Genomic DNA, 16,962 nt, shown 5'->3' with positions numbered 1-16,962 from the left:
AGTGTATAATTTGAGTCCTCCTTCCTTTACGGTCACGTTGAAGACTCTAAAGGAATAAAGCTACTAAAGAAAGACAAAGACTCAAAGTAAAACCACTGTTTTGTTAATTTTATTCATATATATATATTTTATATACTCATGTGTTTGACTGCCACTGCTAAAAAGGTGTGACTCATCACATTTCCACCTGTAAGCATAAATAATAACTTTTTTTTCTCTCTTGAAACCTGGGAAATAAAACCGACTGAAAACAGTTATGGGTCAATTTTCAGCACCATTGAATAGTACATTCTCTATATTGCATCAGGATATAAAAATATACAGATATAGTGTGTTATTATCTTTAAAACATTCTTTCCGTGTTGTTCAATGGCATGAAACAAGAGAGGAAGAAAAGACCTCATGCTGACGATGAGCTTTGATACATCGTGAATCCTCTGCAGATCTGCACTGGACGGCTCATTCATCCATTCACAGCACTTTGAAAACTTCAGTAGCAGCCACACGTGGGAGAAACAAATTAAATAAAACACGACCGAGGGTTTTTCCTCGGAAACGTGACGCTCACAGAGCCACCGGCCGCCCGACCACTTTCAGACGGAGAGAGAGAGCGAAGGAGACGCCGGAGAGACGTGGGAGTGTTGCGGTGCGAGCAGGCCGGTGGGCTGTAAGCTCCTCGAGACAATGATGATGTCATAACCCAGCCCCCTTCCGCCCCAAAACAAAACATAAAAACAACATAAATTCAAAGCAGAAAAAAGTCAGAAAATTGCAACATGTCGGTTGTAAATTTCGAGGCAAACGAGAGAGTCGAAGAAAACGAAGCGAAGGCGCGGTCGGGATGAGAGTTCGGTTTGCAGTGCATAGAGAGGGACTTCTGAGATGGAGATTCACCTGTCGGTCTGTCTTTCAGGTGGGATTATTGCCCTGTGTCAGCCTCACGCACTCACACACAACACACACACACACACAGAAAAGCACACACACCTCCACCCAGAACAAGACACGAGAGTAGAGACAGAGAGAGAGAGAGAGAGAGCAGGGCTGGTTGATCAGGTTCCTGTGGTTTCCAGAGGCTCCAGGCTGGTGTGTGTGTGTGTGTGCCTTTATGTGTGTGTGTGTGTGATAATAGTCCAAATACAAGTCCAGAACAGGCCCGTCTCCAACAACGGGAACTCTTGTTTTTATTCCTGTTTGTCCGTCAGTCAGAGAGCGGGCCGCCGTCCTCCAGGAAGCTTCTCGTCCAGCTCGTAGAAGAGGACGTAGCCGTCGCTGCTGACCACGTGGGAGGAGGACATCGGCGTTACTCTGGAGAGAGAAGATGATGGTGAGAAACGAGAGAGTTATGATAAAGACTTTTACTTTTATCCTGATCTATGACATTTGGGCAAAATTCTGGCTGTTTAAATCCATGGACTGTAGAGAAGAAGAAGACGTAGCAGCTGGTTTTAAAGGTGAGGCCAATGTTAAAGTGCCTTAAACCAGCATTCTCTCTCATGACCAGCAGGGGGCGAACAAGCTTGTATGACACTCGATGAGCCTTTTTCTCTCTTGATTTATCACCTCAGTAAACATTTTCCTAACGAGTTTAAGGTCTCAATCTTTAGCTTTAAGTCTTCTTCGATACAGCATCATGTTAAATTTGTAGGACCTGTATTTATATTGCACATGAATCGATCAACAGCAGACCTTCGTTCATTTAGTCAGTAACACTCACACACTCTAGGAAGCGGTCGCTTTAAGGACCACGGCACGATTTTCTCTGTTAGCGTCTGTTAGCTAAGACTGTTAGCATTTTTAAGACCATCCTTTTGGGCTCCTCCTGTTCGGACATTACGCTCTGTGACACCGTATTTTTTGCCTGCTTGACAGTTGTTTAATGAGTCTGCTGCATTGATATCAATTATCTTTAAATCAGCATCAGTTGTTGGTCAACTCGGCCGACTTTTGAGCCACTTTGTTTCAGACGATCACCGTGTCTCTCCATCTTTTATCCCCCTGGCTCTGGAGCTGTGAGTGACGACTGGTCTCAGTCATGAGGGGTACCTGCGCTTTACAGATAAGTGGCGCCTTCTACTGTTACATATTTCAGTCAGGACCATTTTGTCAAAATAATCTTTATTTACTTTGTACAAGTTATATTTGGCGGTATGGTTCCGTTCTGGGACCCCCTGCTCTTCCACACGCTGGCGTGCAGGTAGAACACACCTTCCTTCCCTTCATGAGCCATCATGAACGGCTACAGCAGGGAGCGCAGCGGCAAACAAGAGAATGAATGACAGTTATTAATTTTGGACACAGCATGATAGGAGGAGCTGGGGTGGAGGTGGGTTGCAAATCGGCCAGCAGAGGAAGCAGCAAAGGAAGCTGGGCTGCAGCTGTTTACATCGCTCTGAATGTAATTTTCCAATAGAAGGCAAAGGGGAAGTCAGCTGAGCCATCAGCTGATTGAGGATTGGCTTGGCTCGCAGTCGACAGCTAATATAGAGCTTGACGTGGTGGCCTGCCTGAACTGACGCTATGCTTGATTAAGCCTTTTAAAAATCTAGACCCCGAATATATGGCTATCCAACTTTTTCAGATGTATTTCAAAGAAAATAAACCTGTCTTACATTCAGACCAATACGGGACAAAGTAATCGTTTTAACACATTCTCTAGTTTTGGAGATGTAATTGTTTTTATGTGCAAAGACGATTTAATAGATTTATCTGCAACACAGGTCCTCTTTTATTGTTTCAGCTTAATTTAATGTAATATCTCTCAGTATTATTGTATTATTAGTAGTATTTATTAGTGTTTCCAGGCTTCACATTGTTAAACCTGTAAAAGTTAAAGATTATAAGACATGTGAGTTATGCTGAGGACATTATGGTTCTTAATTCAAACAGGATCATATAAAAAATTACCTCCCTGTGGGATTTTAAAAGGTTGACGACTAACTGGAAATCTTCACAAGCCAAGTTTTGATCAACATTTATCAATTATATTTAAAATTGTAGCAGATTTTGGTGTTTTCTTGATGCTGGAAGGAGACGGAGCGAGAGGCTTTAACAGTTATCCATGACCTACAGGTCGTACATTTAGTGTGTATCTTTTTATCATGATCGAAGCTACACTGAAGACCTTGCTTGTGTGGGAATGATGTCTGAACGTACCTGGAGTCATTGAACGTGTACCACTCCCCCGAGGTGGGGTTGCGACAGTAGGCTGTGTAGTGACCTCCTGTGGTGGTGCCTGAGTGGTTGGACACTGCATACAGGTTGTACACGGCATTTACTGCAGCGGGACGGAAGCACAAACACACTTACAGCCTGCACTTACTCCTCCCCCCAGAGTCTCAGTTAACACACATTTAAAGTGAAACACCAAATGTACAATTGTACTAATGCTACTTTTAACGCAGTATTCCTTATGTGTAAAAATACAGTAGTGTGGGTGATGAACTAAACTACATGATGGTCCTCTATATGCAAACTACACAACTGGGGTTGTGTTGTAAGCCATTCATAGTCAACTATTGGCAAAATCACAGGGCTCAGAACCGTGCACATAAATCATTTCGGAAAGATTCAGGTGGGAAATACGTGGAGTTTTATAAATCTGCAGAAAATACTGTGCATGCATCTTTCCTGTCGTGTGTTTAAACAGATTTCTGCACCTCGATATTCACAGACTTTTATATATTTGGCCCCTGAAGCTTTAAAATGTTTCTCTGCTGCACAATGATTTTCAATTTAAATCAGACTGTGTTATTGTGAGGCTGGTAAAAGATGTGCCGTTATATCTCCAACTTTTTCCTCATCATCTTTCAAGCTTTACCAAATTAAAACACGCTCTCATGATGCAGGTTCACGGTCAGAACTGGGCCTTAGGATCAGAACTTACTGCTGCTTTCGGAGGCGAACTCCCGCAGGTCGAGATCCGTCACGGGGAAGTTGACAAAGGTGGACAGTTTGCCCGTTCGTTGTCCCTCAGAGAAACGTTTTAGATCTGGACAGCAGGGGGAGTCAAGGAGCAACTCGTCTGTGTGATTGTGGACAAGGTTTCCAGCTGGGTGCAGTCCTCACATTTCTTCCCTCACTGCACGGTCGTTGGTAACAGAGGCTTCAAAGTTTAACCAATCAACAGTTGGTGACTGGTGGATGTGATATTGCTAACATCACATCCACCAGTGGAGTTAAAGGATGTAGTAAAGTTTACTTTTCTTTCTAGTCACCAGACAAACTTCAGCCGAATTTACTGCTCTTGTATGAAATGTGAACAAAGTTTGAGTCGTCTGTGTCCTCTGTCATCTGATCTAAGTGAGGCAGAAAAACCCCAAAAGGTCTCGTCATTCATTATGATTCATCTCTCTGACAAATCCATGCAAATGAATGTAAAACAGCACTGACTCACTTTTCTCAGCTCTGCAGAATCTCATAGTAATTTTTGATTTGCAGTCGTCTCCTCTGTACTACAGTGACACACGCTCCCACTGACACCTCTGTCTCACACTTATCGGCTCGCTGAGACGTCGAACACATCAGCATGAGACGCTCTTTAGAAGAAAGGATACGTAGCACTAAGATCTTGGGGAACTTCTGTATTGTGAACTTCTTTGCGCAGACCCTCCTGACTTTACACCTGGAGCACATCTGTGGAGGAGAAACACACAGTGAGGTCAGCGAGCAGTTTAATCCGTCATAACTTACAGCACAAGAGGCTCTCTAAAAACACAGCATTTAATCCCGCTTACACGATGTCGCACACGTTTTCTTCAGCTCACTTTGGGTCGTGTTGTCGGAGTTTGAAAGAGATAACAAAACCATCACGTAAGAAGCTGTTTATTAACCTTATCTTTATCTAAAGATTAAACCTGCTGGTGGCCTCTTCATACCTGATTAGGGTTGTCACGATATCAGATTCAAATATGATACAATACTTGATGCCTGTTTCGTTACCACAGCAACAAAAATAGGAACAAAAAATGAGGTAATTTCCTTGTTTTTAATTTCCCACAGAGCTGGTACCGATAAGTCACTAAACACAGACCAGCTCATTTGACAGACTGTTAACAGTAATGAAAAGCTTCATGAGCAGGATTTTCCTTATCAAAATATTCCTTCTTAATCATCACTCATCATCCAGCAGAAGTGTGAGCGGTGTCTGCGGAGGATCTGCCCTTCAGCTGTGATTCTATTCTTCTTCTTATTCTGCTGTTTGGGACGTTTATGGACGTCCATCGCTGGGCAGGAGCTCAGCGAGCAGTCCGCAGGTCAGGACTGAATAAAAACACGGCTGTCTCTCTGCTCTGCTCTCCGTCTGTAACGTCTGCATCTTTATGAGACGTGACAGAACGTCTTAATTTGCCGTTCTGTGAATGAGAACAGTCCGCTGTGTTGTTGCTGTAAAGAGCTCCAGGTGTGACGGAGGGCGGAGCAGACACACACACAGTCGACTTCAGCCTATATAAACTAAACCCTGTCCCATCCTGCGGGGTTGTACGGAGGTGTAGGCGTGTTAGTTTGTTGTTTATCTGCTGTGAAACATTCAGGGTCTAATTTCTCGGTTTCTTTATTTACATTAACGGCGCTCGCTCTCTTCTCTTCCTGTCTATGTCGCTCGACCACAGCTGCTCTCTCTCTTTTGCCCGCAGCAGCTTTGGGTTGAAAATCTGACTGTAGATCTGCTGTTTCTTTAAAGCTTTGGCACCTTTCAGTACTATCCAACGTCAAAATAACAGACTGTATGGTTTTAAAACATGTGGTATCGAGAAGTATTGAACATTTGAACAAATCTTCTGATCTGGATTCTGCTGCTTCTTACCGGCTTCTCGTCCCCGTCCAGGATGTCTTCTTTGGTGAAGAGCCGCATGCAGTCCATCAGACTCACCTCACAGTAGCTCGTCTGCACACAAACAGAGTGGCATTCATGTTAGCGTGCACACACACTAAAATACACACATAAAGCACAACAATAATATTTCGGCTCATCAAGAGAAAATAACAGAGAGAAAGGGACCTCTGCACCACCTGACATTTGTGCTTTTTGACCTTCATACACTTAACATGTAATATGAGGTTTTATCTGTGTGTGTGCGTGTGTGTGTGTGCGTGTGTTTCCTCACCTTGGCGATAGGTAGAGAAAGATCCCAGAAGGGGTCGAAGACGGTGGAACAGAAGCCGCAGTGCCGGCAGGTCAGAGAGCTCCTCAGCTGCCCCACAAACAGGTCTGAAAGAAGGGGAACATTTACGTCAGCTCGTGTGCAGATTTCTGTTTGACTTTCCAGTCTAGACACAAGTTTGATACGGAAACAAATACAGCCCTATAAACACGTTCAGCCTGATTTCATTACAGGACTCAGAGTATCAGATTCTCACATTAACATCGATCCTCGTGTGTTTCTACTCACCGACGATCTTGCTGTCTTCTCGCTCCAGATATTTGTTCCACATCTTCCTCCCTTTCTCTTCATCCCTGAATGTGGAGAACCTGTGAGACTTTAGACTGTTAGGGTGCAGGACGCACAAGACAGACGGGGACACACTGACGATGACGGTCAGCTGTTGTGTTTCAGGGAGCGGGTCCATAACTGATTACATTTAATTCATACATTTCTCATGTCTAATGCTTCTGTATTTATCTGTTAAGTGTATTTCTTGTATAGTATTTGTACTGAGACCTGTATTATTATAGACGTAATTATATGATGATGATTGAACCTTTTAGCATATATTTTTGTCTTTAACTGGTTTTGCTTTGATCCCATATTTTTCTATATTTTGGCTCTCCTGTATTTTGTTGTGTACTTGTTTGTGCCTGATGTAATATAAAATGTCTTATTTATATTGTTAAAGCAAAATTCGACATTAAGGAGCAGCGTTGCCCCTTAAAGTTGACAATCTGAATACTCAGTCGAGAAGACCCTGCATTTGTCCGTCTAATATTTGCACTTTGGTTTTCTTGTTGTGTGAGAAACTTTATTGTACAAACGTTTAAAGAAGTCTCAGAGTGACCCGTCAGTTAGCAGAGTTATCTGCAGATGTCTCCTCCTCTCCATAACAAACAATATTATAAACTGTAAAACAGCTGACTAAAACCCTTCTTCCTGTTAGATGATAAAGTTAAAAACTGCGCTCATGTGACTTAAATAACTTCTTAAGTAGCATTTGTAGTCCCCTGTAGTCACGCTGCACTTGTCTTTAATACAGGGTGTTTTAAGTTAGGGATAATGTATAGTGAGCAAGTTGTTGTAGAGGAATGGAACCCCGAAAAGTATCCCGTACTGTGTTCTGTTTGTTTACTTCATGTTCTGTCAGGTCTGTAGATCTCTCTGTCGCAGCCGTCAGTTTTTACATCGTTTAACCTTCATTTATTTCTCTCCGCTGTTTCGTCTCTTTTCTTTTTTTCCCTCTGTAAACAGATCGACATCAAATTTACCTGACTTCTTTTTGGCGGATTGATATGATTACAGTTAGTCCTCCGGATTGTGTGAGTAGAGTCACATCCCTAGCAACGGTCTGTTCTTCATAGCAACGGTCTGTTATTGAGAAAAGCAGACCTCGGAATGCTGTAATTAACCAATCAGAATCAACTATTCAACACAGCCGTGTAATAATTTCTTTTTAAAAATCTTGGCGAGTGAAATTTTTCCTACTCTGTTAGAGGATGATTGTACTTTTGAATATTATTTTCCCTATTTCATTGCTTATGTTTTTTGTTTTGTTTTTTTCCTTCAGTCAGATTTAATGTGTCCGAGATCAATAAATAGTGATTCAAGATAATACAATAAATCAAGAAAAGTTGATTTGGTAAGAACATAGAAGTTCATTAATCAGTAGAACACAGATGGTCCAGAAACAGGGATACAGATCTGCTGAATGGACTCCCATTTCAACACTTTGTGTGAGAGCATTTGACTGCTGTTATCACTTCATTGCTGGTTTCACATCACGTTTATTTAGATCACTTTACTGAAATCTGGATAACGATTCTTTTTTTGTTGTTTGTTTTTGTTGTTTTGAAGGCTGACTGTTTGCAGTGCACAAAGGTGTTAGCACAGGAACACACACAAACACACAGGTTACTTACGGCAGGTGGTCGAAGTCCTCCACGCTGCCTCTCGGCCTGACGGTGACCCTGTTGACCTCGTTGTGAAGACCGTCCAGGAGGAACCGCAGGAACTCCTGAGCATCCTGTTGGCTATGAGACACAGAAACAGTCACTCAGGCTGATGTTCTGCTATTATTAGACAGTCATGTTATTTTTAGACGCCAGCCGGGCTAAGTGCTCCTAAAAGATGTATGCCAGTTTTTTTAATGTTGGAGAGGAGGAGGGAAACAAAGCTCACCTGTATCTGACGAATCGGGGAGCGTATCTCTGGATCTGAGTTCTGAATTCAGACGGGCTGACCGCCTCACTGCTGGACGACGTCCACATGGTCTGAATCAGCTTGGCAAACTCTACCACAACACAGAGACAGGAGTTACTCACACACTGGGACATCAAATGAAACAACTATAAAGGTGTTTTCAGGCCGACAGTACAGATTATTTCTTTATCCTGCTTCAGATTTTCTTGTTTTTGAACGTCTTTTTATTTCCTATTAAAGGGGCTGTATCTTTTAAATGAATAGTCTCATATTTTTCATGTCATTGTTAAGATTTTTACCATGCCGATACTTCCTGGCGATTCTGGCTCGTACATATAAGGCCGAATAACCGATCCTAGAGCAGCCATGTTTTCTACAACTTTGGAGTGACAGTGCAGTGTGGCCGCTCCCAGACATGGGCTACGTGGTCACTCCAAATACTGTCAGCCAATCGTGGCTAAGGTCTAACCTTTGAATGGCAGAGCGGCTTGTTCGTTTCAGGAGGAAGGAGAGGCTCCAAAAAATAATTACCTTAAAACACGTATACAATTTTTAAAAGGAAAAAAACTTTATCAATCTGATTCAAAAACATGTTAGAATAATAGAAAATTGATTGCACAGCTAAAATATGTCCCCTTTCACAAAATCGTCCAGTACAGTCAAATGTTCAGAAGCTTATAAACCAGTCTGCCCAACAGGTGTTCTCTCAGGTGCAGTCTGATCTGAGGGACTGAGTGTGTTGCCGTGTGTGTGTTTGGACTCTAGGGGGCCCGAGTGACTCGTCTCTCACCTTGCATGAGGGCTGTGTTGGTGCGGCTGTTGTTGTTAAGGTCTCTGCGGTGCGAGTTGTGCAGGCAGTAGTCTCGCAGGCTTTGTGTGTTGCTGAGACACTGCAGGATACTGTTCATGAAGCACTGCGAGGAGAAACAACACCACAAATGATTCTCTTAGTGATGACATCAAGTTCAATCATTCATCAGCCAGAGCAACATATTAAGAAACCTCCTTCACATATAGACTTAACAGTTACCTTGTGAATTCTAATTTTGTTTGTCATATACTGAAGAAAATTTCTGCCTTTGGCTCAAGATTAACATAATTGTACGATTTATTTAAATATAATTAAAGAAATAGTTGGACATTTTGGGAAATAATCATTTTACTGCTAAGAGTTCGATGAGAAGATTGACACCACTCATGTCTGAACGCTAATTATAAAGCTTTGGCCAACAGCTGTTTAGCTTAGCTTAGCATAAAGACAGGAAACAAAGGGAAACAGTTAGCCCAGGCTCAGTCCTAATTTAAGAACATTCTCCTACCAGCATCTCTAAACTCACAAACTAATACTTTATATATTGTTTGTTTAATCGGGGGAAAAAAGTTCAAAAATGACAAGTTAAGGTTGGAGCTGGCAGCTGGTTAGCTTAGCTTAGCATAAAGACTGGACACATGGGGAAACACCTACAGTGTCACAAATTAATACCTAATATCTTGTCATTTTTTAACTTCTCTCCTTGCACAGATTAAAAAAACAAGTTGAGGTTGGAGATAGCAGTCAGTCAGTTAGCTTAGCTTAGCTTAGCTTAGCATAAAGACTGGAAACGTTAGCCTGGCTCTTTCCAAATGTACTTTATATCTTGTTTGGAGTTTAAGATTTCCATGTTTCCAATCTTTATGCTAGGCTAAGCTAACTGGATACAACTTACTATTTAGCATAGAAACATTGGTGCACTCATAGGTGTATTGATGTGCTCTTTTAACTATAAATGTTTGCTCCGTCTAAAACTGAGGATGCATCCTGGAAACAACAGATTATGTAACATCCTTTTGCTGCGTTTAAAGAGATGTTTTGTACATCTGAAAATGTTGTCATGAATTTTAAACAGCTTTTAAGACAAAGAGAAAGAGCCCACGTGTGTACATACATAGTGTGTAGATGTATCACACACAAGCAGGCATGTTATCAAAGACAGGCCTGTGTATACTCTGCTCCCATCACATGTCCACATGAGACACGTGCAGTTCAGTAAGATCAAACCAGTCTGAGAGAGCGGACGAGTTTGCTCTGGTCCATAGTTCAGAGCTCTCTGATTAGGTTACTATACACACACACACACACACACACACACACACACACACACACTGACATCAACACACACGTTTATTTTAGGAGCTGTCCTCCTGCCTGTTGCCTGGTAGACTGATACACTCTTGTGTGGACTCAACAAAATGCTGTCAGAGTAAACCCAAATGGATTATGGGAATTTAATGTGAGCTCCCCCCTCCACGGTAAAGTCACGTAAAGTTAATTTCATTTATACCTCGCAAAACTGCAACAAGAGTTCTCTCTTAACCCTTTACATATCAAGCAGGATGAGACAACAGTCTTTACAATCATAATTAGACACTCAAAGATTTTGGCTCTCGACAGATGTAATCCTCCTTATTCACAGGGCGGCCATTTTCCTCCAACGTAACCCTAAAGATAGGAAGCTCAAATGCTGTTTTAATGTCGTATTGCTGTTTTCCAGGTTTTTAAACCACACAAACATAGACTTCCTGATTGATTAGACACTGAAAAGCCAACCACCTGCTAGCTAACGTTACAGTTTGAAAATGTTACACAATATAATAGGACAGGGGTAAATTTCTAGCTATGTTACCTTTAATAATGTTAGCTAAATGGTTGAAAGCTAAAGTTAGCTGTAGTGACTTATCTGTCTGTACAAAATTAGTTATAAAATATGTAGTTTTATTTTGAAATATGGCCCGATGTCCTTTTCTATTGTTGTTCTATACGGAAGCCCTAAGCATGATAAATAAGTCGAGATCTCGTGTTAATGATACCAATTAGTCACATTCCAATAAGTGTTTATGTAAGTACAGTAGGACGACAATGTAATATTCCTGACATTATCCTTCTGAAAACAGCGTTTGAGCTTCCCACCCTGAGCGTGACGTCACAGAAAAATGGCCGCCGTGTGAGTACGGTGAATTACATTTAAATGTGGCTGCTGTACTTACAGTGTTTCCCAGGTTCTTCAGTCCCACCAGGCCTTGGGCACTCTTTGAATTCTGCAAGACAAAGACAAAATATCTAGTTTTAAAATCCACTTTCTTCTTTCTTTTTTAGAGTTATGGTAACACTTTTACAGTGAGAGTGCAAATCATTTACTTAGGCCTATGCCGATCAGCCATAACATTATGACCTTTATGCCTAATATTGTGCAGGTCTCTCTTTTGCTTCCAAAACTGCCCTGACCCGTCGAGGCATGGACTCCGAGACGTTAGCAGCAGATCCTGTAAGTCCTGTAAGTTATGAGGTGGGGCCTCCATGGATCGGACTTGTTTGTCCAGCACATCCCACAGACGCTCGGTTGGATTGAGATCTGGGGAATTTGGAGGCCAAGTCAACACCATGAAGACGTGTCGTGTTCCTCAAACCCTTCCTGAACCATGTCTGCAGTGTGGCAGGGCGCATTATCATGCTGAAAGAGGCCACTGCCATTATGGAATACTGTTTCCATGAAGGGGTGTGCTTGGTCTCCAACAATGTTTAGGTAGGTGTGAAAGTAACATCCACATGAACGGCAGGACCCAAGGCTTCCCAGCAGAACATTGCCCAAAGCATCACACTGCCTCCGCCGGCTCGCCTTCTTCCCATAATGCACCCTGGTGCTACGTCTCCTGTTGCTCACATCCTTAGGCTTGCCCATTTTTCCTGCTTCTAACACTCCGAGGACAAAATGTTCACTTGTTGCTTAACATGTCCCACTGACAAGATCATCATCGTTATTCACTTCACCTGTCAGTGGTCATAATCTTGCGGCTGATCGGTGAAGTAAGTGTATCTAGGCGAAACCAGGCGGTTCTACCAGAAACACAGTCATCGCCGTTTCCTTTAACTTCCACTAAATAACCAGGACTGCATCACACATCGCCACCAGCTGCGTTCCAGGCTGGATTTGTGCTCTAATGATATCCCTTTTAATGACACGGGACAAAGATGTGATCTACTACATGCTGCAGAATGTGTGTGTGTGTGCGTGTGTCTAAGAATGACAGACAGGAGGTTTATTTTCTTGGTGAGCACTATCTGCAGAGAGGAACTTGTTTTTGTTATCACACACAGTCACTTCCTCTCTTGGTAATCACTCCCAGATGGCAGAGATGTGATCAACAACAGCAGATAACACACAATCTCTGCACCTTAAGGACTTTTTAAATGTTGTTAAATCTCCGGGCAACAAACCGTGGAACTCGGACATCTCGAGCTCGGTGCGACACGACAGATGGACGAGCATATTACCGTGATTTCCAAAGTCTTATAATGCTACAAAATGCTTTGCAGAACTTATGTCATCACTCGCTGCGGTTAAATTTCATTACATAAGTTGAGTGGTTATATAATTGAGTAGCTAGAGGAAGAGTTAACAAAGAGCACGGGGGCGGATAAGAAATGCACTCCTGCCCTCCTCTGAGGAGCAGCAGACATTCATACCTAAGGAAACAGGAGTTCTGCCAGAGTCAGTTCAGTTTTTACATCATTTTATCGCCAGCGTCACTGAAACAACTTCATGAGTTATCAAAGAAAAACTCGGAAACATGCTGATGACAGAGAATGAAGTATTTTAAGATTAAACTATATAAATAAAAACTTTGTCCTTAAACAATATGTATAGAAATAAAAATATCTGGTGCAAATACGTTTCACAGCGAGGAATGAGAAAGTAGCTCAAATCAGAGATCATTCATTAATGGATGGAAACATGTACTTCAAAGGTTATTTGACCTAAAAATAAAAAAGAAAGATGTTTTAGGATTCAGACTTTGTGGATTTAGTAGATTAAACCTATAAAGTCAGACTTTAAATTAGTTTACAGATTAAAAAAGTAATAAAATGTGATTTTAAAAATCTTTTTCTTGCATCTTAAAGCTCGTTTTTAATTCAGTTTTTCCCTGTTTGATTTGTTTTCTCCCCTTTTTAATTTCTTAGCAGGTAAAAGCTTCCCATGTTCTTGTTTTTTTTTAATGATTTATGTTTTATTTTATTGTTAATTTTTTAACATTACAAAAAGTTCTAAAAAGTGAAACTTACAGAGTTGAATTAGAGAAAAATAAAGGAATAATAATCTCTAACGGTATTTAGGGATGCAAACTCATCAGGAGATAAACAGACAGATAACAGAGATATTAGGTATTATTAATCCTTACAAATAAATATCTTGTATATTTAACGTTTTAATATGTGAATAATTCACGCTTATGTTAAAGCTCCTGGAACAATCTGCTTGTATCTATTTATTTATTATCTGTTTTCGCAGGTAAATGCAGTTAAACATATATTAAAGTTTTCCCAAATTAGAATAAAATATAGAAATAATAAATGTGCTATAATTTAGATATAAACACAAGCAGACTGATGGCAAAGCAGAGACACGAACAGCGAGGTAACCTGAGCAGCTCAGCTCCGCAGCGGTCACCTGATCTCACAGGGGGTTGAAATCGAACTCACCTGCATGCCCCCCCGTTACCCTCACCTGTGCTGCAGGTAGAGCTCATTCACTGAGAGGACCACCGTGAAAAGCTGCACAAAAGCTGCGTTCATGTACGGAAATGTTTACTTTGAATTATAACATCACAACCTAAGTTAAGATTTCTGGAACTGAGTTTGGTTTAAATTAAGTTACAGATTTAAATAATGAACATTTTAACAAGTAAATAATAAATTGAGATATCAAGAACACATTTTTTACATGTTAGAAATTAATTGTAGATATATTTTACCTATTAATCACTTACTAGTACATTTTTAATCTTAAGTAAAAGCCAGTTTTTTCTGTTTCTTGCAAACACAAACTAGTTGTGGATACTGTAAAAACATGTGGCTAATGTGATTTATTTCACATATGTATCATGAATTAATTGGTTTAAAAAGGTGGTAAATATCTGATTTACACTGAATCAAGACGCTTTTTATATACATTTCTGTTGTCTTTAATTCAGTGATACCAAGCATTTAATATGACTCCTTTAAGTTATTAAGACAGAGATATATATATAACATTTTTCTTAGTGAACATTCTCCACAAAAACAAGAGGGGAAATAAAGTTTCTGTGATCACATGTTCAAAAACTGTAATCCACTTAATAAACAGATTTAAAGACGAAAAAGATTTTTCTATCTGGGTTCCGTTACTTTCTCTGCATTTCTATGGGATCTACTCTATTGGCTGTAGTCTGAGTAAATACATTTGCCACTAGTCTAGAACATTATCGATATGTCGCCTTGTAATTAAAACACAATCAAAATATATTTACTAATATTTGTAACAGCTCAATAGAAGAGTCCTCCTCAGTTCTCTGGGGTTTGTCCAGAGGCGTTTTAACGGAAACAAGACGATCTAAGGAGACAACTCCGCTCGCCTGGGGTGAGTAAGTCCTTCAAATAATGACGGGTCTGTTCGTGTAAGGTTTTTATAGATAACCAATTTATCCTTCCAGTAATTTTTTCAGGCAAAAATATCTAATATTTGCAGCTCCCTTCTTTGTCTCTTATGATTGTAAATAAAAAGTGTTTGAGACAGTTAGTTTAAAGATATGTCTTTGGGCTCTGGGAAGGGAGGGAGGAAGGAAGGAAGGATATATACATATTTTAGCATTAGGGTATATTTATTATGTACGTAGGTATATCACATAACACAATATACCACACATGTTCCTTTAAGAAATTAGATGTAAATAATATAATAAAAACTCTGAAAATATGACCATACTTTACAGGGAGGTGTTTTTCACACATTTCAAAGACTGTTCAGATAATCTGCAGCATGTTTGCATGATGGTCAGGGACGTGATCCTGCAGCTCATCTGCTTCTGAGTGCTGATAGAGGAGAAGCTTTTTACTGTTACATAAATAACCTCTGCTATCTGGCTCCTATTCAGGGGGGAAAATCTACAGTTTAATTAACTGCGGCTTATCTAAATCCTCCTTTCTGTGAATTTCACTGTGAATGAAGCACATGATTAGCTATATAACACACACACACACACTTCCTGTTGTGTGTGCAGCCTCACTACCGCAGTGATGGGGACAGCGGTATGACGGGATGCAGGACAAATCCTCTCTATTCACTTTAAATGACATTTCATAACACACACACACACACACACACACACACACACACACACACACACACACACACACTGCTGGAATGTGTCTGACTTTGCTGCACTCTGCTGACTAACGCCGCCGCTGCTCCCAAAAATAGCAGCTTTGCTTTTAATAACGTCTGCTCGTCGATTGGCCGATCCGTTGGCCCCGCCTGGCCGACGTCACGGCCACTAAACGACGTCCCGGCTCCGTCTCTGTAGCAACACTATTCTGATTTTTTCACAGGATGGGAGAGCTAGAGGACGCGGTGACACGGCTGTGACAGTGTGGAGGGAGTGTGTGTGTGTGTGTGAGTCAGAGTGAGGAGAGGATGACTTTAAGACTGAAGCTGAAACAGAAAACACTTTGTTGTTATATTTAAACATCTGACGTCGACAAAACGGTCGATTCAGTTTTTATCTCTAGATTTTGTTGAAAGGCATCATGGGACGCTGCCTCTCCCTCTAACAGACACTTTCATGACTTTATTCTTGGTGAGTTTGCGGCTCTTTGGGGCAGAATGAAGAAAATCTCCCACGCCAAACTGGATTTGGTTTGAATTAGGTGGTAATAATGAGAGACGGGAGTTGCCGAAGGTCCCACAACATTAAATGAATGCAATTTTAAACATATTGCAACATTTTAGGAATTATCTTTCAGGATTTTTTATCTGCAAACGATTCTCAGTTTTAACAGAAAATAAAAAGTTTTCAGTCTGTTTTTAATAACTGTTTTATCAAACATTTTTTTGCATCAAACAGAAACACTGACCCACACAGCAGAGCTGAGCAATAAACCGCAATTTCATCCTTGCAGTGAGCATTCAAACAAACATGCCGCAAAAATCTGAATTAATGTATTTATGTACGTATTTATTAATTTATGTAAACGAGCCACGCTTTCTCACTCAGCATGTGAAAAACATCGCAGGGTAACTCACGATACGCAATACGTGGCCCACGAGAACGTTAATATCACGATTCATCCAATCATATAACGATACGTTACGTTATCTGATTAACTTCTTCTTCGGCCAGTTTCTGTTCATGTTACCTTCATTCATGTCAGCAGTGCCACAGCGAGTAGTCATGATGTGGTGATGCAGGTAAATCTATTTAGAGCGCCGTATAACTGTAAATTAGAATATCGATATTCGTCGCCAGCCTGACGATAATTGTCAGGATGAAGATATATCGCATCTTGTCCCGCCCCTGTACTCCTGGCCGTGCTTTCACACCATTTTCATCAGATGAAACCCAAGCAGCTATCAGCGACCCTCAGATTACTGTGTGTCAATTTAGTGTTAGCTCCCCCCCACGCACCCCCCCAGCTCTTTGGGTTCATTTTAGATTCAGGAAGGACGTGTAGCAAACACATGTATTGTGTAAAACATGAAGACCAGCAGACAGACATAATAATTGCAATATCGAACATTTAAATAGTTCTTTTGGAACACCG

The 16,962-nt window shown here is 41.0% G+C and overlaps 1 protein-coding gene across 3 annotated transcripts in view; it reads right to left on the bottom strand.

Annotated features, from left to right (window-relative positions):
• Positions 1-92: 92 nt before the first annotated feature.
• usp2a (ubiquitin specific peptidase 2a) overlaps positions 93-16,962 on the bottom strand; it is a 56,630-nt gene continuing 39,760 nt past the window's right edge. For 2 of the 3 annotated variants that reach the window (XM_069676558.1, XM_069676559.1), the window contains 11 exons: positions 11,376-11,426; positions 9,142-9,265; positions 8,331-8,442; positions 8,072-8,182; positions 6,393-6,457; positions 6,108-6,211; positions 5,807-5,887; positions 4,557-4,635; positions 3,887-3,991; positions 3,157-3,277; positions 93-1,308 (listed from right to left, as the gene is read on the bottom strand). In XM_069676558.1, coding sequence (XP_069532659.1) covers positions 1,206-1,308; positions 3,157-3,277; positions 3,887-3,991; positions 4,557-4,635; positions 5,807-5,887; positions 6,108-6,211; positions 6,393-6,457; positions 8,072-8,182; positions 8,331-8,442; positions 9,142-9,265; positions 11,376-11,426 — 1,056 coding nt within the window. In that variant the 3' untranslated portion in view covers positions 93-1,205. Of the gene's footprint in view, positions 1,309-3,156; positions 3,278-3,886; positions 3,992-4,556; positions 4,636-5,806; positions 5,888-6,107; positions 6,212-6,392; positions 6,473-8,071; positions 8,183-8,330; positions 8,443-9,141; positions 9,266-11,375; positions 11,427-16,962 lie in introns of all 3 variants that reach the window. The other variant, XM_069676556.1, reaches the window with a different exon arrangement.

The sequence above is a fragment of the Semicossyphus pulcher genome, unplaced genomic scaffold, assembly GCF_022749685.1.
Source record: "Semicossyphus pulcher isolate SPU_LCO1_2020_fin unplaced genomic scaffold, fSemPul1.0.p SCAF_26, whole genome shotgun sequence".
Classification (NCBI taxonomy): Eukaryota; Metazoa; Chordata; class Actinopteri; order Labriformes; family Labridae; genus Semicossyphus; species Semicossyphus pulcher.
This window is presented reverse-complemented; position numbering and strand designations above follow the sequence as displayed.